Below are 23321 nucleotides of genomic sequence, written 5' to 3'. Positions count from 1 at the left end.
TTTGATTAGTTTCTATGTTTATACCTTTGTGCCTGCCTCACCTGTTTTCAAAACTATATAAAGGGCTCAGCCCTCCCCTTTTCAAAGGGGCAGTAACAACGAGTAAGTAACAATCAAGCAATAATAGGCAATCTGCTTTCTACTCCCTTCTTCTCTCAAATACACAGACCAGTTATGTGTACTTCTCCTCTTTGCTTTCTGAAATACCCTTTAAGCTCTCCTTGAATCTTCAAGTGTTCTGCTGAAAACCTGAGTTGTTTCTGCTGCTTGCTTGCTGTGGTTACTCTGCTATTCTCTTACTTTGCAACTGGTATGTCCATCTTAGTTTAAATACTGCTCCTCCACTATGTGTTTCACATCCTAGTTCTGTTATGCTTTCCTTTACTATTTTTCTGCAACTTTGTCATTATTGTTCTTATGTGAATCCCCTTACCCTTTACCCTTTGTATGTGAGTTATGGTTCAGGGCATAACAGCACTCCAATTTGCTGTCTATGATCCTGAACTGGATTCTTTGAATCCCAAACTCAATCAATGCCCATTCCCTTTTCCCCTTTTATGTGTCTGAGCCCTGGACTGGGGTCTGATAGTGTCCTAATCACTATCTAGACTTTGGTCTGACCTTCAAAAGGTCTGCTCCTAACTTGTTCAGCCAAACAAGTGGTCAGGGGTGTGCCAGCCTACTTTGTAGCTAGGTGTGACCACCACCTGTCATGGCTCCCCAATTCCCCTTTCACTTTGCACTTACTCTTAGCTATAAGTTCTGCCCCTCTGTTGTAAGCCATGCTTTGGGACCCCTGAGCTCCCTCTGAACTTGGATGCATGAGAGCTGGCTCTTCCACACTGCACTATTCTAATTTTGATAGTATCCTGGGTGTAAGCAATGCCTGGAATCCCTGAGATTCCTTGGAACTTTGAAACACCTTGGATAAAGAGAAGGCTTTGGAAATCTGGATCCCGGAAGTGGCTCAGTCGCATGTTATTAGACATTAAGGTTGAATTAGGCTACTCGGATCTAGCTGTTAGCTTTTGATGTATCTTTTAATTTCCAGTTTGATTCATTGGATTGTAATAATTTTGTATGAAACTCGGGGAGTATAGTAAAGGGGTGTGGGAGGAGTCTTTACTTTTCTTGCATCCAAAGGGTAGAAATCATGAGTTAGGATTTTTATTCAAACTAGAAATCCTGCCTATAGGGTCTTTAATACTGATTCAATCACATAGAGACCATGCCTATAGGATTTAACGCTTAACTTTACCGCAAAATCACCTAGAAAGCATGTCTATAGGATTTAACATTCATGTTCTGTAATGACACATATAGAGATCATGTCTATAGGCTCTTGCATTTTTGCATATACAAATGTCATTAGGCAAACCGTTTATAGGCTCAATAACAAAGTTTGCATATGGACATCATGTGTATAAGACTCCTATTACTGTCATGAAAGGGTGTTAAAATCGGTAAATGTATAGAAAGCTTGCCTATAGGAAACCTCGTCTTTAATAGCATCATTCGTTCTTAAGCAGTATCGATTGCTGGAACTAGTGTCTTTAATAAAACTGGTAATGAAACCCGCTAAAATTGGTAAACCTTTTTCCTATAACCAATCTGCACTCCCCCGAAACTCGTAAACCTTTTAATCAGTCTACATCTTTTCTGAAACAACTGGTAACTCTTTTCTAAAATCGGTTTGCATCCTTTCTCTTTGTTTAAACTGATAATTCTTTTTTCTAAAATCAACTTGCATCTTTTCTGAAACTAAAGGTAACTCTTTGCATCTTTTTCCTGAAATTAATAGATCCTACGCCTAGGTTTTTTATTTCAACTCATAAACAAAGGTTGGCTAATTAATGAATTGGGTCAGTCCCTGACAACTGTATCCGAGTTGCCTAATGCAGACTCTCTGTTTAAATACATGTGTTGAACCAGTCCGCTCGCTGCTTAATTTAATCTAAGACCAAATCAGTATTTGTCAAGGCATGCTAAACTAAATGATTGATTGACTTCTGGGGTTAATTTGAGCCTTGTATGCTTGCTTTTCCTCCCCTTTTACTTGATACTTCTTTTGAATGTCGAGCTAGAATTTTATCCTTTAAACTCCACAAAGGCCCCCATCCCTTTCTTCCCCTTTAGGATTAGAAGTCCTAATACCCCGAGACTAATAGGAATGGGACGGGTAGTAACATGCGATAAGTAAACGATACCGTTCCGCGCTTTAATACCTTAACGGGGTGGGAAGGGTAGACATGGAGATGATGATTACACGATAACACTCCGCGTACAACTAAGTACCAGTGTTGTGCGAATGATCCATGTAATGTATAAACCTAGGACCCCTTTCTCCTTCTTTATTCATTTAACAAAATTTTCTGAATCTTTAAAGCTATTGCATTTTCAATTTCTGCTTCTTGCATGATCTTTCGGATTATTTGCACTAAGTACTTGACCTTTTCCTCTACTTGCATGTTTTTTACAAAAATTGCTCCTTTAAAATTCAGCACTTCTTTTAACCTTTTGTGCTTCTTGTACTTGTTTATTTACATTTACATCTAAAGTCACAATTGTAGCATGGCCGGGAACCACACTAGTGGATCTTGAGGGGTGCCTAACACCTTCCCCTCGAGATAATTTCAAGCCATTACCCAAAACTCTGGTCTGCGTCTTTAATTCTTCTAAAAGTATCCTAATGCACTATAATCATTAGGTGGCGACTCTCCAAACTCTCAAAAAACCCAATTCCCAAAGTGGAAAAAGAGTTGTCTTCCCAAATGTCGTGAACCCGATTCCGCGAGGAAAAAGGGAGCGTCGACAGACCCAAAATCCACTAAGGGTCGTGATGGCGCCGGACACCACTATCAGGCAAGCCAACACCAAGTAGTTAATTAAATTCCCTTTTTAGTATTTATTGAAATCATTTCTTTTGTACATTAAACAATAAATAATGGAATTCAATGCATAAATAATGATGTCTTTAACAAACTTAAATTTTGAATAATTCCATAGTCATCCCAGAACCCGGTGCCACAAGTGCATGAGCAATTTCTAAGAAACAATGTAATACAATAACCGTCCGGAATAAAAGTTAGACAGTAGAGAAAATACAACACAATACTCTGAAGGAGACTCTGCTGGCTGTGGGTCGTCTCGAGAAGTGCAGCTCACCTAATGCACAGCAAGTGTAGCATGAGTACGGAAACAACGCGTACCCAGTAAGTATTCCGTCTAATCTCGAAGAAGTAGTGACGAGAGGTCGACTTCGATACTTACTAGTAGTCTAATAATATACCGATAATATAGTAAATCAAGAATCTTTTTTAAACAAGGCTGGAACTCAATAGCATGAAGCAAGTAAAATCTTTCATTATTAGGAAATTTCCAAATTCATTTTTCATCATTTATACATTTATTTCAAACCAGGGAGGCAATATTATCACTTATAAGTTAACAATCCAAGCAATACAAGCATGCGCAAATCATGCCGAGGTCGTACGATCCGATCCAATAAATATTTAAACTATGCACTGCCAGAGAGTCGAATGGCGCGAACCATAGATGCATCTATTACCCCGCTCGAGAATCATACATGCAACGCGGTCAAATATAAATAAACACATCAAACAGTCAATCAAGAATTCATCAGGGAAACAATTACCCAAAGAAATGGCAACTTCTCTTTAACGGTCAAGAAAAATGATGTTTAATTTCTTTAGAAATTCATTTACCAATTCGATATGATTTAAGCAATTTAAATTGTCAACAAGGTTACAAATATTTCAAGTATAGCATACTTTCGGGTCCTAGACTACTAGGACTTAAGCATAATAGTAGCTATGCACGGACTCTCGTCACCTAGTGCGTACGTAGCCCCCACAAATAGAAGCACATATCCAATTAATTCACCTATGGGGACAATTCCTCATACAAGGTTAGAAAGGTGACTCACCTCGCTCTGAAGTTTCATAACCGGCATTCCACGCCCTTCCGATTACTCAAATCGATGCCAAACGCTCCAAAACTAGCCAAATAATGGGCAAACCAATGAAAGTATACCCTAATACTTATAACAATTCAATTTATATAAATTCCCAACTTCGCTTGAAAAGTTGACAAAATCGCCCTCGGGCCCACTTGCCCGGATTCTAAAAAATTTCGAAGATATACTTTACCCATGATCCCACGAACTCAAATATATAATTTGTTTCCAATTCCATGCCCAAATTCGTGTTCAAAATCCAAATATACAAGATTCTAGGTTTTCCTCAAAATCCCAAATTTTCCACTAATTTCCATGCTTTAATCTGTATCTATACCATGTATTTAACTTATAATGAGTGGGAACAACTTACCTTGACATAGATGACGAAAATTTCCACTTGAAGCTCTCCAAAATCGTCCAACCAAGAGATAATGGAAGAAAAATGGGCCAAACCCCCGTTTTAAAGAAGCCTCACCGCCTCTAGCATTTCGCACCTACGGTCACTTGACTGCTTCTGCGGTTCCGCAGGTGCGGCCTCACTACCGCTTCTGCGGTCTTCCTCAAGCTGCCCCCTTTCCGCTTCTGCGCTTCCCCAACCTCAGGTGCGGTCCCATTTCTGCGGCGAGATGACCGCATCTGCGGTCTCTGCACTTCCAGCCCAAAATCGCATCTGCGGCCCTCATGGCCGCTTCTGCGGCTCCGCACCTGCGGCCCAAGCCTGGCAGGTGCGGTTACACCTGAAGGCAGCTGCTTCACTTCTTCTTTCAAATTCTAAAATTTATCCATTAACCATCCGGAATCCACCCGAGATCCCTGTGACCCCGTCCAATCATACCAACCAGCCCCATAACATAACGCGGACCTGCTCGAGGCCTCAAATCACATCAAACAACGCTAATATCACAAATCACACTCCATTTCAAACTTGATGAACTTTAGAACTTCGAACTTCTTCATTCGATGCCGAAACCTATCAAATCACCTCTGATTGACCTCAAATTTTGCACACAAGTCATATTCGACATTACGGACCTACTCCAACTTTCCAAATCGGAATCCGACCCCGATATCAAAAAGTCCACTTCCGGTCAAACTTCTCAAAAACCTTAAAATTTCTAACTTTCGCCAAATGACTCCAAAATGACCTACGGACCTCCAAATCCACTTCCGATCGCGCTCCCAATACCAGAATCACCATACGGAGCTATTCCCAGACTCGGAATCCCAAACGGACATCGATAACATTGAAACGCACTTCAACCCAACTTATGAAATTCTTCCAAAATGCTAACTTATACAATAGGCGCCGAAACGCTCTCGGGTCATCCAAAACCCGATCCGGACATACGCCCAAGTCCAAAATCATCATATGAACCTGTTGGAACCTTCAAATCCTGATTCCGAGGTCATTTACTCAAAAATCCAATCTTAGTCAATTCTGCCAACTTAAAGCTTTCGAAATGAGAATTTTCTTTTCAAATCAACCCCGAACTTCCTGAAATTCAATTTTGACCACGCGTACAAGTTCTAATACCTTAAGTGAAGCTGCTCAAGGCCTCAAACTTCTAAACAATGCGCTAGGGCTCAAAATGATCGATCGGGTCGTTACATTCTCTCCCACTTAAACATACGTTCGTCCTCAAACGTGTTGAGAACCGCGCTGGAGTTGTCCGAAATCACTGTTTAACACCTCGTGCACCTACCCGTGCTGCCACAACTCAGTTAAGCGCATTAGCTCGATCAAATCTGAAGATATTCTCTTTTATTCAAGCAAATAAGCGTAGAGCCCAATTCCAACATCCGGAATTCTCTGCCATGCCTGTTTCCATCCTACAAACACCGTATCAATCACCACACGATGCATCGATACATGATTGCATATCTTTGCTGAATTCACACTATGCACTGCATAGCTCACATGACCATAATATCATCCTCTGATAACAATATCCGAAACTCCATGAATCTGACGCTCCCAATGCACCTCATGACATATATAAGTCTTTCCCCAACTTTTGCAATACCTCCACGACGAAAGAGATGTGTAGAAATTCATAACCAACTGCCGAGTCAACAAATCGTTGAGTTTATACTCCTCACAAGAATCATTACCTTATTCTGACCAAATAATGGTATTTTCTCTTTAATATACTTCGTATAGTCCGATTGCACTGATCCTAGATCCAACAATCTCATCTCACCCAATATAAGGTGCTCAGGCAATAAACCATCCCAGACATGACTAAAAGTCTCATATGATGCCAAAATGTGCCGATAGGCCACAAACTTGAATGTGATTCATAAGGAAATCGAACTCTGGAAGGGACTATTCAACCCACTAAACTAATTAGACAACCGAAAAGGTGTTATGAACCTTCTTCAGAAAATGGGAAACAAAACACACAAAATAGAATATAAGGGATTGTACTCATCATCACACTGTTGCGGCGTGCAACCCGATCCGAACAACATACCCGTGGCGGCGTGCCACCCGATCCACACATAAAATTCACATTAGAAGATACACATCGGGCTAAATCGCTCATTACTACAAAATACCGAATGTCGGTCACAAGCACGCTAAGTGCATAATACCATCCCTGGGGAGACACATAGCGCCATAAGCTACAAAACTCAGTCACAACTGAGGTGCGATACATGATCTAAATCTCAAGAGCCATCCTTCTCACATAACGCCATCGCTACGCGAAACCTCAATACATAAGAAAATTATCAAGACGTTTCATAACTCACACGGCACAATATAGCACTACATGAAATAGCCGACGACGAGATAACATCCAACGTCCAAATACTCCTCCATAAGGAGTGCTATGCTGAAATGAACACATCTGACCTGACATAGAGCCCATATTCATATTTAAATCCACCCATCGACCTCGAGCCGATTCTGACCGCACCGTACTAGGCTAATAACCTTTCAAGGGTCCATAATAACCCCTTTTCCTATGACTTCACAAGAACAACCCCCATATCCGGAGCAACCTCCACAGTCCAGAACCCAATAAACCGAGTGCCCTCCAGGCATAATTTCTCAAATTAGTGATACTACCACATCCTTCTTACTTGGTTTAACTCTTCAATCAATCAGGTGACTACATGTCACACTTATACAATCTCCTTGTGAAATACGCTCCCACGACCTTCCGCACCAGATAACACATCTGCACATCCATACCACCGGCCGCACTAACGCTGTAAAGCAAATCAAGAAACCATAACCAGGTTGCAAAGCCTCTTTCAAAAAACACCGATCTCAGGTGACGCTGAAGACAATACCAGCTTACTCTAAACATTCAAATCCCTTTTTCCTAATCATCCGAGCTCGTGACATCGTTGCCAACACCGAACCGAAACCTCAGTTCCTTGCTTTCAATTTTCATATCGCTCACTGTACCTAACATGCCAATATGCGATAGTATAAGAATTTCATCATAACTCCTGAACCACTAATAGGGTATACACTTCATCACCTAGAAACTTTTTACTTAACTCATTCCAAGAGAACCATAGCAACACGCGAGTAACTTCTCATAACCGTAGAACATTCAAATCCTCAAGCAGTGGTCTACACCACCATAACTCTTCTGGGATCTGCCTATACATACCAGGCCATAATACTTGAATACTTCCAAATAGGATCAATTACGGCTGCCGTCAAACCTCACACGTACAACCCAAATCACATGCATAACTTAATCACGCCGAAAGAACTGATCACCGCCTCCATTATGCCAATTCAACCATGCTAACCAATCTAACTTCTTCTAATACATCCTTAACTTACCTTACAGATAATAATAGTTCCATTCCCCACATCACCAACCTAAATCCGCACTCATCTTGAGTGACCCCATTCCACGAGACCATATTGTCTCCACACCCATGAACCGTTTCATACCCTCCTTGCACGCACATTCGCATCTTCAACTAATACACCCATTCTGATACTTCCTCTACAAATCCAAAGTCTTTTTCTCTTTTTTTCCTCCCAATGCTACACTGCAATTCGAAAACATCATCGAACATTCCAAGGCTCTTATCATAATCTACTATAGAAGCTCGATTCTTAACCACACTACGTGCTTGAATCTTAGGCAACGCATTTTTAACCCTTTGAATTCACTAGGACCGTTGTTGACAGTCACCCACTCTGGATTGATCCCGAATATAATCAACTCCAAGGCTCCGCTGGCACATGAACACCCATCTCAATGAACCACCCGACTGAATCACTTCCCTTGTAAATCACCTCTGTACGAAGCATAAATCTTGAATCTTCCCAAAGCCTGAACATGAGTCAATAAGGCCAACTATAGCACACTGTTATCAATTACTTTGCTTAAATTACCACTTACGTTCCTTTCCTTTAGCAGTAGTAACTCACCAATACGCCGATAACCCGAAACTCACGAGTAGATAATCATGCAACCTAATCGTAGGCGGTGGGACCCTCCCACTTAGCTTGAAGCTACTATTACACAACTGTGGAACCCACCAAGATTATTTCTTCATTGTTGGCATGACCTTACACAACCAACCCGCCAAATTCCTCGAAATCTTTCTGTTAGCATTTCATTAACACTCTGAATCTCTAGCAACATTCACATATTCGACTTCTTACTGGATAGTTAATAAAATCCTTCGCAGAAGCTTCGCCAACCACACGACCATTGACCTGCTCACAGGAGATAACCCATCTGTGGAAATTACACGCCGACATCTTCCAACGTCGCTGCACGATGTACAATCACTACGACATCAATAACCCATCCTGAGCCCGTGCTCATTCACCAACTGCACTAGTCCATTCACTTCTTATGGTCATCAACTAAATGTGCGAAAATATCTTCCAATTCAAAGTTATATTGCATCCTTCTTTGTATCGAGCAACTCCCTTTCTGTTGCATCCAATCCCCCGCTGTATAATAGCCAATATTTCAAATTAAGCTCGTGGACACAATCACCGTCCACTAGAATTCCCGAATCACTCTAAACTTTTCCTTAAGGTGTGTAGTAATCCTGCCACTGAACCTATATGCTACTCTGCCACTCTCCCACTTTGGTCAAACTCAATCCTTTAAGCAACTAATCGACTTTTGCTTCTTACACCTAGCCTTCTAGAAATTTAACCACCGCCTGACACTTCCCACATGTCCTTCCTCATCCTTCGCTGCCCAGTTGTTGCTTTAAATCAAAAATCTGTCTCTGTAGCACCTGAACCAATAGATCGCTACTAACTTTAAACCTTTCTGAAGATCATTTTTCTCGAGCCGTCAACACTAGAAACACCGGTTCAATCCTGAACCACCTCATACCGCGATCTCTAACAGCTGCTTCTTCAATATCATTTCACAATACCCTGCCCCAAAGGCGGACTGAAGAAAACCATAACACCGGCGAACTTAACGTATTCCATTGAGGACGACGACACCACATCGCAGATGAAAAATCCACCCCACTCGAAAACACCAAGTCTCGTTACTCTATCAACCCGAACCTGATCATTTATAGTTCGATTGCCTTCCCTCCGCCAGGAATAAAATACCGAATCTCTGAATCATGCACTGAGTAGACCTCCTTTCAAGTCATTCACTGCCCCAACACATGGGCAAATATCCTACCATTATATCAATACTGCGCGATAACCGTTCATAAGCATCATAGCCTCAAAGCTCTCAGAAGTACAGCTACTGAGCTGAAACGACAGAATATCCTTCCGACGACAATAGTCCAAACAACTACGCAAGGAGAAACATCCCGCACCACATCTGTAGTACCATTACAATTCCTCGATTCCCATTTTATAACAAGTGATTCACATCGCATAAGATTCAATGGAAAGGAAATGAAAGCATACCCCAAAGGAATCAAACCGCACAATGAGGAATCAAGAAGGGAAGTGCTCCTAACAGCCCTGTAGCCTCTCGAAGATAAGTACAGACGTCTCAGTACCGTTCCGCAAGACTCTACTAGACTTGCTCATGACTCGTGAGACCTAAGGGAACCTAGTGCTCTGATACCATGTTGTCACGACCCAAAATCCACTAAGGGTCGTGATGGCGTCGGACACCACTGTCAGGCAAGCCAGCACCAAGTAGTTAATTAAATTCCCTTTTTAGTATTTATTGAAATCATTTCTTTTGTACATTAAACAATAAATAATGAAATTCAATGCATAAATAATGATGTCTTTAACAAACTTAAATTTTTGACTAATCCCACAGTCATCCCAGAACCCGCTGTCACAAGTGCATGAGCAATTTTTAGGAAATAATGTAATACAATAACCATCCGGAATACAAGTTGGACAGTAGAGAAAATACAAAACATTGTGAAGGAGACTCTGCTGGCTGTGGGTCGTCTCGAGAAGTGCAGCTCACCTAAGTCTGCGTATCAACCATGTCGCCGCGCCAAACTAGGCCACTAGACATGCATGTGCCTGTGCAACAAAAATGCATAGCAAGTGTAGCATGAGTACGGAAACAACACGTACGCAGTAAGTATCCCGTCTAATCTCGAAGTAGTGACGAGAGGTTGACTTCGACACTTACTAGCGGTCCAATAATATACCGATAATATAGTAAATCAAGATTTTTTTAAACACGGCTGTAACTCAATAGCATGAAGCAAGTAAACAATTCTTTCATTAAAAGGGAATTTCCAAAATCATTTTTCATCATTTATACATTTATCTCAAACTAGGGAGGCAATATTATCACTTATAAGTTGACAAGCCAAGCAATACAAGCATGCGCAAATCATGCCGAGGTCGTACGGCCCAATCCAACAAATATTTAAATTGTTCATTGCCAGAGGATTGAATGGCGCGAACCATAGATGCAACTATTACCTCGCTCGCGAATCATACATGCGAAGCAGTCAAATATAAATAAATACATCAAACAGTCAATCAAGAATTCATCAGGGAAACAATTACCCAAAGAAATGGCAACTTCTCTTTAACGGTCAAGAAAAATGATGTTTAATTTCTTTAGAAATTCATTTACCAATTCGATATGATTTAAGCAATTTAAGTTGTCAACAAGGTTACAAATATTTTAAGTATAGCATGCTTTCGGGTCCTAGACTACCAAGACTTAAGCATAATAGTAACTACGCACGGACTCTCGTCTCCTAGTGCGTACGTAGCCCCGACAAATAGAAGCACATATCCAATTAATTCACCTATGGGGACAATTCCCTCTTACAAGGTTAGAAAGGAGACTCACCTCGCTCCAAAGTTTCATAACCGGCATTTCACGCCCTTCCGATGACTCAAATCGATGCCAAATGCTCCAAAACTAGCCAAATAATGGGCAAACCAATGAAAATATACCCTAATACTTATAACAATTCAATTTATATAAATTCCCAACTTCGCTTGAAAAGTTGACAAAATCGCCCTCGGGCCCACATGCCCGGATTCCAAAAATTTTCGAAGATAAACTTTACCCATGACCCCACGAACTCAAATATATAATTTGTTTCCAATTCCATGCCCAAATTCGTGGTCAAAATCCAAATATACAAGATTCTAGGTTTTCCTCAAAATCCCAAAATTTTCAGTAATTTCCATGCTTTAATCCGCATCTAAACCATGTATATAACTTATAATGAGCGGGAACAACTTACCTTGACATAGATGACGAAAATCTCCACTTGAAGCTCTCCAAAAATCGTCCAACCAAGAGATAATGGAAGAAAAATGGGCCAAACCCCCGTATTAAAGAAGCCTCACTGCCTCTAGCATTTTGGCACCTACGGTCACTTGACCGTTTCTGCGGTCTTCCTCAAGCTGCCCCCTTTCCGCTTCTGTGCTTCCCCAACCGCAGGTGCGGTCCCGCTTCTGCGGCGAGATGACCGCTCTGCGGTCTCTGCACTTCCAGCCCATAATCGCATATGCGGCCCTCATGGCCGCTTCTGCGGCTCTGCACCTGCGGCCCAAGCCTCGCAGGTGCGGTTACACCAGAAGGCAGTTGCTTCACTTCTTCTTTCAAATTCCAAAAATTATCCGTTAACCATCCGGAATCCACCCGAGGCCCGCGAGACCCCGTCTAATCACACCAACCAGTCCCATAACATAACGCAGACCTGCTCGAGGCCTCAAATCACATCAAACAACGCTAAAATCACAAATCATACTCCATTTCAAACTTGATGAACTTTACAACTTCGAATTTCTTCATTCGATGCCGAAACCTATCAAATCACCTCCGATTGACCTCAAATTTTGCACACAAGTCATATTCGACGTTACGGACCTACTGCAACTTTCGGAATCGGAATCCGACCACGATATCAAAAAGTCCACTTCCAGTCAAATTTCTCAAAAACCTTCAAATTTCTAACTTTCGCTCAATGACTCCAAAATGACCTACGGACCTCCAAATCCACTTCCGATCGCGCTCCCGATACTAGAATTACCATACGGAGCTATTCCCAGACTCGGAATCCCAAATGGACATCGATAACACTAAAATGCACTTCAACCCAAACTTATGAAATTCTTCCAAAATGCTAACTTACACAATAGGTGCTGAAACGCTCTCGGGTCATCCAAAATCCGATCCGGACATACGCCCAAGTTCCAAATCATCATACGAACCTGCTGGAACCTTCAAATCCTGATTCCGAGGTCATTTATTCAAAAATCCAATCTTAGTCAATTCTGCCAACTTAAAGCTTTCGAAATGAGAATTTTCTTTCCAAATCAACCCTGAACTTCCCGAATTTCAATTTCGACCACACGTACAAGTCCTAATACCTTGAGTGAAGCTGCTCAGGGCCTCAAATTGCTAAACGACGCACTAGGGATGAAAACGACCGGTCGGGTCGTTACAGCGGTCGTCAAGCCTCGCACGTACCGCTGCAAATCACATGCATAACATAACACGCTGAAGGAACTGATCATCGCCACCATTATGCCAATTCAACCATTGCTAACTAATCTGACTTCTTCTAATTTACTCCGGACTTGCCTTAGGAATGATAATAGCTCTGTTCAAAACATAGCGAAACCACATCCGCACTCATTATGAGTGGCCTTATTTCACGAGATCATGCTGTCTTAAATCCCACGAACTAGGGCTGTTCAAACCCGAACCGAAATCGTTAACTGAACCGAACCGATGGCTTATTGGCTTATTGGTATCGGATTATCGAGGTAACGGATGGTGAACGGATTGGGATTTTATAATTAGCGGCTTAACGATTTAGGGACAGATTACTCAATTTTCTTCTCGGGTAAATCGTTAACCCGTTAAGAATTTTTATATTTACACTTTTACTCCTATGTATGTAAACTTGTTACTAGGGTAATTAGAATGGGGCCTGCTCACTTTGGTTTCAATTCAGCAATAGCTTACATCATAAATCCTAATATGGCAGCGTATAGCAGTCAATTATTTCATTAACATGACAGAAAGTAACTAAATTTTCCTCATAAGGTTTGGAAATGAAAAAAGTCCAACACATTGTTCGTGGTTCTAGTATTTAACTATTTCTTTTGTACACTCCAACAAATCAAATAATCCCTGCCCTACCACCCTAATCTTTTGTAGAAGAACATCTATATATTCCAAATAATTGTACTGGGTAGGACGTATCTTCTAAAGATTTAAATGTTTTTCATCAGCATTTGTTAGATAATACATACAAAAGTAAAGTATTATTCTGTAAGTGGTTACCAGATAACTTACCTTTTTCATTTATCTTTTTGACCCAAAAGCAAAATCTTGTAAACATGTAAACATTTGAGTATGTGAAATATTAAAAAAAAAAAAATTAGCCTCTAGATGAAAATGAAGAACGCACAGTCTCCAATATCACAACAATAATTAAGCTTCAAGTATTAGCAAGTTAAATTTTCGCAGTCCAAAGAAAAAAAAAGGGAATAGGTATTGATCGTTCAAGCAACTACTCTGCAATATTATTATGCGATATTGATTGTTCCTGCAGTGACCGATAAATTAGTATTATTTCATTGTTCAAAAAAATTTTATTTGGTTTAGCCGATAAACCGCCCAATAACCGTCCGATAATTGTCAACCCGATACCAATCCGCCCGTTGTCTTGTTGGATGGCTAGCGAATTACTATATTTATAATCCGATAATCGATAAGCGATAAGTTGAACTGTTAAGCGCAATTATCCGCCTGATCCGCCCGATAAGCACCCCTACCACGAACCATATCATACCCTCCTTGTGCGCATATTCACATCTTCAACTGGTACACCCATTCTGATAATTCCTCTATGAATCCGAAGTCATTTTCTCCCATTCCTCTCATGCTACACCACAGACCGAAGATAACACAGAACACTCCAAGCCCTTTTTTATAATCCGCTGCAAAAGCTCGATACTCAACCATACTATGGACTCGAAATCCTTAGGCACCACACTTTAACTTTTGAATCCACTAGGACCATTGTTGAGAGCTACCCCCTCCGGCTTGGTCCGAATATAACCAACTCCAAGGCCTTGCTAGCACATGAACGCTCTCTCAAAGAAGCATAAATTCTGAGTCTTCCCAAGGCCTGAACATGAATTGATAAAAACAATTATAGCACACATTCCTCAAATCCTTTGCTCAAATCACCACTGATGTTTTCTTTCCTTAGTTGTTCTAGCCCACCAATACATCGATAACCGGGAACCTCACAAGTAGACAACCACACAATCAATTCGTAGACGGTGGGGCTCTCCCACTTAGCTTGAAGCTACCATTGCATTACTCTGTAACCCACCAAGATTCCTTATCCCCAGTTGACATGATCTTGCACAATCAACCCGCCAAATTCCTCGAAATCCTTCTGTTAACATTCTATGAATACTCTGAATCATTAGCCACCTTTACATATTCGACCTCTTATCGGATAGCCAGTAGAATTCTTCGTAAGAGCTTCGCCAACACCACGCGACCGCTAACCTGTTCACAGGAGATAACCCACCTGTGGAAATTCCATACCGACATCACCCAACGATGTTGCACTGGATAAAATTACTTCGAAATCAGCAAACTATCCTGAGCCCGTGCTCATTTACCAGCTGTATGAGTCCATTCACTACCTATTGACATCAGTAAAAGGGCGACAATAAATTCCAACCCGAAGTCATGTTGCATTCCTCTTCATATCAAGCAAACTACTTTCCGTCGTATCCAACCTTTCTCTGTATAGCAGCCGATATTCTAAATTGAGCCCATAGACCTAGTCACTGTCCACCATGATTCTCAAATCACTCTAAGCTTTCCTCAAGGCGTGGAGCTATCCTACTACAGAACTCATGCACTACTCTGCCACTCTCCCATTTTGGTCAAACCCTCTCCTTTGAGCAACTACTCGACTTCTGCTTCTCACACTTGGCCTTCTAGAAGTTTAACCACCGCAAGACACCTCCCACATGTACATCCTCATCCTCCGCTGCCTAGTTGTTGCCTTAAATCAAAATCCATCTGTGTAGCACTTGAAACAATAGATCGCTACCAACTCTAAACCTACCCGAAGATCATCTTACTTGAGCCCTCAACACCTGGAACACCGATTCAATCCTGAACCACTGCACACTACGATCTCTGACAGCCGCTTCCCCGACACTATTTCACAATACTCGGCCCCAAAGGAGAATTGAAGAAGACCATAACACCGGCGAACGCATTCAACAAGGATGACGACACCACATCATAGATAAAAATTCCACCACGCTCGAAACTACCAAGTCTTGTTACCCCATCGACCCAAACTTGAGCATTCGTAGTCCGATTTCCTTTCCTCCGCCGGAAATAAAATACTGAATCCCTGAATCATGTACTGAGTAAAACCTCCTTTCAAGTCATCCACTGCCCCGACGCATAGACAAGCATCCTACCATTACACGAACACTGTGCGATAGCAATGCACGAATCATCATAACAATCGATGCCAAACCTCAAAACCTTAGGTAATACTGATACTGAGCTAAAATGACAGAACAACCTTCAGCAAGGCGACGACAGTAGTCCAATCAAATGCGCCAGGAGAAACATCCTGCACCACATCTGTAGTACCATTAAAATTCCTCGATTCCCAATTGATAACAAGCGCTCCCTGTCGCATAAGTTTGAATAGGAAAGAAATAAAGGCATAAGCCTCAAAGGAATCAAATCGCACGATGAGGAATCAAGAAAGGATGTGCTCCTAACAGCCCTGTAGCTTCTCAAAGATAAGAACATACGTTTCCGTACCGATCCGCAAGACTCCTCTAGACTTGATCATGACTCGTGATACTTAAGTGAACCAAGTGCTCTGATACCATGTTGTCACGACCCAAAATCCATTAAAGACCGTGATGGCGCCGGACACCGCTTTCAAGCAAGCCAACAATAATTAATTAATTTGGTTCTCATTTTAGTAATTTTGAAAGCATAATTTCCTTCAATTACTAAATAGTAAAAGATGGAATTTACAGAGTAAATAATAATGTTATAACAATTTCAATACTGAACAAACCATAATCACCCCAAAACCCGGTGTCACGAGTGCGTGAGCCTCAACTAGGAAGATAAAATAAAGTACAACATTTGTCCGGAATACAAATTAGACAGGAAAATACATAAGTAACTCTGAAGGAGACTCTGCTGGCTGCAGATCGTAATATGGAAATGCAGCTCACCTAAGTCCCCGCAAATAACCACGCCTCTGCTCTCACAGGGCCACTAGACACATATGTACCTGCACAAAATTGTGCAACAATTGTAGTATGAGTACTTAAATCAATGCGCACCCAGTAAGTATCCAGTCTAACCTCGAAGAATAGTGACGAGGAGTCGACTCCGACACTTACTATGGACTAACAATAAACTGCCGGTATATTATTTAAGCATGGAATACATAACATGGCTAAAAATTTAATAATCGGAAACAATCAACAGTTCTTTTACTAATAGAAATTTGCCAACTTCATCTTTCATCATTTAACAATTTATATCTCAAGCTAATAAAGCAAAGTCAATTATTATTAGTTCCAAGGAGTTACCATGCGCAAATCATGTCGAGGTTGTACGGCCCGATCCAACATATAAATATAAAACATGCACTGCCAAGGGTCGAACGGCACGAACCATAGATGCATCTATTTAACCTGCCGAGGCGAATGGTCCGCTCCCATGAGAGTAGTGGTAATTTACCCCGCTCGCGGAATATATTTGTGACGCGGTTGCACATAGATTTCTCAATTATTATTATTATAATATTCTTTAGTTCTTTTCAAAAGTACGAAATTCAAATGAAAACTTTCAAGTCCCGAAATCCTCAATTTCAACTCTTTTCAAGGCATTTAATAAGCATACTCGATCTCAATTCCTTTCAAGGCAAATAATAAATAAAATCAAACAACGGTATCAACAAGGCGTGGTGTAAACCTAGATCTACCTGGACATAGGCATAATTAGTAGCTACATACGGACTCTCGTCACCTCGTGCGTACGTAGCCCCCGCAAATAGAAGCACATATTAATTTAGTTCACCTATGGGGTTAATTCCCTCTAACAAGGTTAGAAAAGAGACTTACCTCGCTCCGAAATTCCATAATCGGCTCCCGAGCCCTTCCAACAACTCACCCTCGGGCCCACGTGCCCGGATTCCGAATCTTTCGAAGATAAACTTTACCCATAGCATCACAAACTCAAATATATAATTTATTCTCAATTCCATGCCCAAATTCGTGATCAAAATCCAAAAATACCAATTTCTAGGTTTTCTATCAAAAATCCCAATTTCTACTAATTTCCATGTTTAATTCCTCATACAAACCATGTATTCAACTTATAATAAGTGAGAACCACTTACCTTGTGTTGCTCGATGAAAATCTCCCTTTGAAGCTCCCCAAAATCGCCCCAACCAAGTGAAAAATGGAAGGAAATGGGTCAAGTCCCCGTTCTTAAAGAACCCTTCTGCCCAGCGACTTCTCGCACCTGCGGTCACTTGACCGCTTATGCGGTTCCGCAGGTGCGGCAAATATTCCGCTTCTACGGAGATGTCCCCAGCTGCCCGCTTCCACTTCTGCGCCTTTCCTTCCGCGTCTGCGCCTTCGCAGGTGCTGACATTCCCTCGAACCTGCGGTCCTACCCACATCGCTTATGCGACCCTCCTGGCCGCTTTTGCGGCTCCACACCTGCGGCCAAAACCTCTCAGGTGCGGTTACACCAGATAACAGCAGCCCCAACATTGTTCCAAGCCCGAACTCGATCTGTTTGCCATCCGAAAATCCACTCGAGGCCCTCAGGACCTCAACCAATTATACCAACACATCCCAAAACACATTACGAACTTAGTCGATCCTTCAAATCACATCAAACATCATCGAAATCACGAATTGCAATCCAATTCAAGCTTAATGAACTTTAGAACTTCAAATTTCTACATTCAATGCCGAAACCTATCAAATCACGTCCGATTGACCTCATATTTTGCACACAAGTCATATTCGACATTACGGATCTACTCCAACTTTCGGAATCAGATTCCAACCCCAATATCAAAAAGTCCACTCCCGGTCAAACTTCTCAAAAACCTTCAAATTTCTAACTTTCGCCAAATGACCCCGAAATGACCTGCGGACCTCCAAATCCACATTCGGAGGCGCTCCCAATACCAGAATCACCATACGGAGCTATTTCCAGACTCGAAAATCCCAAACGAACATCGATAACATTAAAATACACTTCCACCCCAAATTTATAAAATCCTTCCAAATGCCAACTTTCCACAATAGGTGCCGAAATGCTCCTGGGTCATCCAAAACCCGATCAGGACATGTGCCCAAGTCCAAAATCATCATATGAACCCGTTGGAAACTTCAAATCCCGATTTGAGGTCGTTTACTCAAAAATTTAACCTTAGTCAATTCTTCCAACTTAAAGCTTCCAAAAATGAGAATTTTCTTTCCAAATCAACTCCGAACTTCCCGAATTTCAATTCCAACCATGCGTACAAGTCATAATACCTGAAGTGAAGCTACTCATGGCCTCAAACTGTTGAACGACGCGCTAGGACTCAAACGACCGGCCGGGTCGTTACACCAGAGGTGATGACCCATAAGCTAAATGGGGATTGATGACTCATAAGCTAAATGGGGATCCATTACACCCACCTGTCAAGCAAAAGAAAAGGAAGTAGGGGTCCTTAAAAAATTAAGTAATCCAGGATGAGGTACAAAAACTTCTGAAAATTAGTTCAATACGAGAGGTAAAGTACCCTGACTGGTTAGCTAATACTGTTTTGGTTCCAGAAAAGAATGGAAAATAGCGAGTGTGTGTAGATTACACTAATTTGAATAAAGCTTGTGCTAAAGATTAATTTCATTTACCACACATAGATTAGTGATTCTACCACATGAGCTTTCAAGTTTTTTAGATGCTTATTCTGGTTATAATCAGATAAAAATGGACCCTTTAGATGAGGAAAAAACCTCATTTATCATAGACAGGGGGACTTATTGCTACAAAGTCATGCCATTTGGTATGAAAAATGCTGGAGCCACATACCAGAAATTGGTGACCAAAATATTTCAAGAACACCTGGAAAAAATTATGGAGGTCTACATAGACGATATGTTGGTTAAAACAACACAGGCAGGGGATTAACATTTGGATGAGAACTTTGAAATTCTCCGTGAGTACAACATGAGGTTGAATCTAGAAAAGTGCGCTTTTGGCGTGGCCTCAGGTAAACTTTTAGGTTTTCTTGCTTCTAACAGGGGTATTGAAGTAAATCCTGCATAGATCAAAGCTATTGAAGAAATACCAGACATACTCACGAGCAAGAAAGAAGTACAAAGATTAACAGGTAGTGTAGCAGCTCTGGGAAGATTTATATCAAAGTCATCAGAAAAATGCTTTAAGTTCTTTTCAGTATTGAAAAAGCAAAATCAGTTTGAATGGACTGTCGAGTGTCAACAAGCTCCGAAGGACTTAAAGGCGTACCTATCAAATCCATCTCTGTTAGCAAAACCAAAAGACGGAGAGAGGTTGCTCATCTACCTCATCGTGTCAGAAGTAGCGGTAAGCGCGGTATTGGTACGTGAAGATAAAGGTAAACAATCTCCAATTTATTATGTTAGTAAGTCTTTACTAGATGCTGAGACACGATATCCTCACCTAGAAAAACTTGCTTTAGCTTTAATTATGGCGTCTAGAAAGTTACGACCTTACTTTCAATGTCATCCTATTTCTGTTATAACTATTTTCCAACTAAGGAATATATTGCATAAACAAGAATTATTAGGTAGGTTAGCTAAATGGTCTATAGCACTTAGTGAATATGATATTATATATCAGCCTAGAACCGCTATAAAATCTCAGGTGTTAGTAGATTTTGTAGCAGCTTTTAGCTCAAGCTTAGTTCCTAAAGCAGAAAAATAGCTACGAATATTTATCGGAGCTGATTCGGGGACTTGGACCTTATTTACTGACGAATCTTCAAATGTTAAAGGAGTAGGTTTGGGGTTTGTTTTAATTCCATCCTCGAGAGAAGTCGTAAGACAGGCAATAAAATGTTATCCAATTACTAACAATGACGCAGAGTATGAAGTTGTGATCGCAGGTTTGGAACTCGCACGAGAGCTTGGTATTGAACAAATTGTGATCAAAAGTGACTCGCAGGTAGTAGTCAATCAAATGCAGGGGGACTTACGTGGCAAGAGAGATACAAATGCAGCAATACCTCGAAAAGGTACGAGAATTGCTTAGACAATTTCAAACATTGAAAGTTGTGCAAATACCCAGGGAGGAAAATGCAGAAGCAGACGCATTGGCAAATCTCGCGTCTGTCGATGATGCAACAGATGTAGAAAATGTTGTTATGGTACATCTGTTTCATTCAATACTCGACCAAACCAAGAGTGAGGTAATTTCAATAATTTAACTTGGGATTGGAAGATGAATTTGTAAACTTTTTGCAGTATGCTATTCTGCCTGAGGATAAGAAGAAATACTGATTGTTACGGTTGAAAGCTGCTCAGTATTGCTTAATTCGCAAAAATTTGTATCACAAAATGTTTGGTGGACCTTTAGCACGATTCCTTGGACCATCACAAAAGGAATATGTAATGAGAGAAGTACACGGGGGCATTGTGGCAATCATTCCGGGGGAAGATCGTTGGTGAAGACGTTAATAAGGGCAGGATATTATTGGCCAATAATGAAAGAGGAAGCAGAAAACTTCGTAGCAAGGTATGATAAATTCCAAGGATATGCTAATAATATGCATCGACTTGCGGAACTATTGCATTCAGTCTAATCACCATGGCTCTACATGAATGGGGGATGGACATCGTAGGGCCTTTGCCTCAAGCTAAGGAAAGGTACGATTCTTGTTGATTCTAACGGATTATTTCTCGAAATGGGTAGAAGAACTTACCTTTAAACAGGTGCTAAAAGGAACTTATGAATTTCATTTGGAGTTTGGAGATCGTCTGTGACAATGTCCCACAATTCATAGGTGCGAAAGTCACCGATTTTTTTCCATAGTTGGCAGATTAAATGAATCACGTTTGCACCTTACCACCTAGTGGCACGGGCAAGCTGAGTTGAAGAATAAGGTTATCATCAACAACATAAAAAAGTGATTAGAAGAATCAAAAACCAAATGGCCAGAAGTGCTACCAGGTGTGCTATGGGCTTACCAAACAACGGCAAAAACTAGTGCGGGCGAGACCCCATTTTCACTCGTGTACGGAACGGAAGCTTTAATTCCGGTGGAGATAAGTGAACCAAGCACGAGGTACACACATATTACTGAAGCAACAAATGAGTAAGAGCTGCGAGTAAATTTGGATTTGATAGAAGAAAGGAGGGAAGCACCATTAATTCGGATAGCTGCTCAAAAGCAGATGAGGAAGAGCTAAGAGTAAATTTGGATTTGATAGAAGAAAGGAGGGAAGCACCATTAATTCAAATAGTTGCTCAAAAGCAGATGATTGAACGATACTATAACAGGAAGGCCAACTTGAGGTACTTCAAAATTGGGAACTTCATCATCAAAAAGGTGTTCCGGTCAACAAAAGCGGCAAACATAGGAAAGTTGAGTCCAAAAAGGGAAGGCCCGCATAGGGTTAGAGGCATTGCTGGAAAAGGAGCATACGAGTTGGAAACCATGGATGGCAAGGTGTTACCATCACATTGGAATGCATTCCATTTGAGAAGTATTACTTCTAAAAGAGGCTAATACCCACGGTCAGGTATCATGCAAGTTCGATTTTATTTGGTTCATTTGAATTTTACTAACCATTTTAGGTGATAGGCAAAAAGCTGGCCGGTACCAAATGATGATATTAGACCCAAAAGACATGAAGAATACTAAATTATTCCAGGTCTAGGTTACGACATTTCTGATAGCAAAAGGGTTATGCAGTCATCATCTAAAAGATTATCTCTAAGTCCCGTATGTATTTCCCTTTTTTAAGGAAAAGGACCAAACGTAAGGAGTTGATCCAGTGTTGGAGATCTCATGCTTCAATGCTCTAACAATGGGGGGACTATGCATATAGAAGGATACACAAGGAAAGAAGATGTATACCAAGAGCATAGTTCATCCAGAATCAAAACCTTGAAGAAACCCTTGAAGAAAAAATTTCAAAGGTGTTCAAACTCGCAAAAAGGATGAAAAATATTCCCACGAGCTTCTAGGCTAAGGCCATAAATTTAGTCACAGGAAGAAATACCCGAATTTGTAAACCTGCTAAAAAGAAATCAATTATGAAAATGTTGTACAAACTTACTTATTTGAATGTTCAAAAAATAAAACTTCCTCAAATTATATCATGATCATACTAGCCACGGTCACGATCATCCTTGCGGCTGACTAAAACCCTTTTGCTTCCAGCCATGATAGAAAAGATACCTTCACGAAATAGTTTTGGAGAATAAAGGTGGATCAAGTGACGGAAGGTAAAAGGAACAGAAACCAAATCCGACAAGTAGCGAAGGCAACAGCTGCCCTCCACATGATAGGACCAATTTGACCGAGGCAAATATTGTAATAGCGACAAAATTCTAATAATCACTGGGTAAATGGGAGGTTTAAACCCGAAAGTGAAAGGATAGGTGTAAAAAAAAAGAAAAACCAGCATGGTAAGAAGTGATTCTTTAATTAGCACCAGGAATCAAAATTGAAAAATCCAGTTTCCAATGGTATTCACGTCAACTAAAGAAAGAAATCCCTGAGTGATTAAACTTGGGTAGTTCAGCACGGTTAAGAGATGCTATAGAAGAAACTTTTTTTTTCATAGATTCGCGGTCTGATACGAAAGAAAACTCCTGAGGGACAATCTCAAAAACTGTA

General features: G+C 40.9%; 1 protein-coding gene across 1 annotated transcript; it reads left to right on the top strand.

Moving 5' to 3' along the window:
• On the top strand, positions 21284-22205 carry LOC109224386. The gene is made up of 2 exons (XM_019388966.1): positions 21284-21342; positions 21824-22205. The coding sequence occupies exons 1-2, from the start codon at positions 21284-21286 to the stop codon at positions 22203-22205; spliced, it is 441 nt and encodes a 146-aa protein (XP_019244511.1).

Source organism: Nicotiana attenuata, chromosome 3 (assembly GCF_001879085.1).
Source record: "Nicotiana attenuata strain UT chromosome 3, NIATTr2, whole genome shotgun sequence".
NCBI lineage: Eukaryota > Viridiplantae > Streptophyta > Magnoliopsida > Solanales > Solanaceae > Nicotiana > Nicotiana attenuata.
Note: the sequence above shows the minus strand (reverse complement) of the source record. Positions and strands in the feature narration are given on the sequence as shown.

Bases quoted from the DNA above. Each gene is read 5' to 3' on its own strand.
- LOC109224386 (XM_019388966.1), top strand. From the start codon at position 21,284: ATGGCTCTACATGAATGGGGGATGGACATCGTAGGGCCTTTGCCTCAA. The intron at 21,343-21,823 runs GTACGATTCTTG...TGGATTTGATAG, and splicing joins TTGCCTCAAGCTAAGGAAAG to AAGAAAGGAGGGAAGCACCA.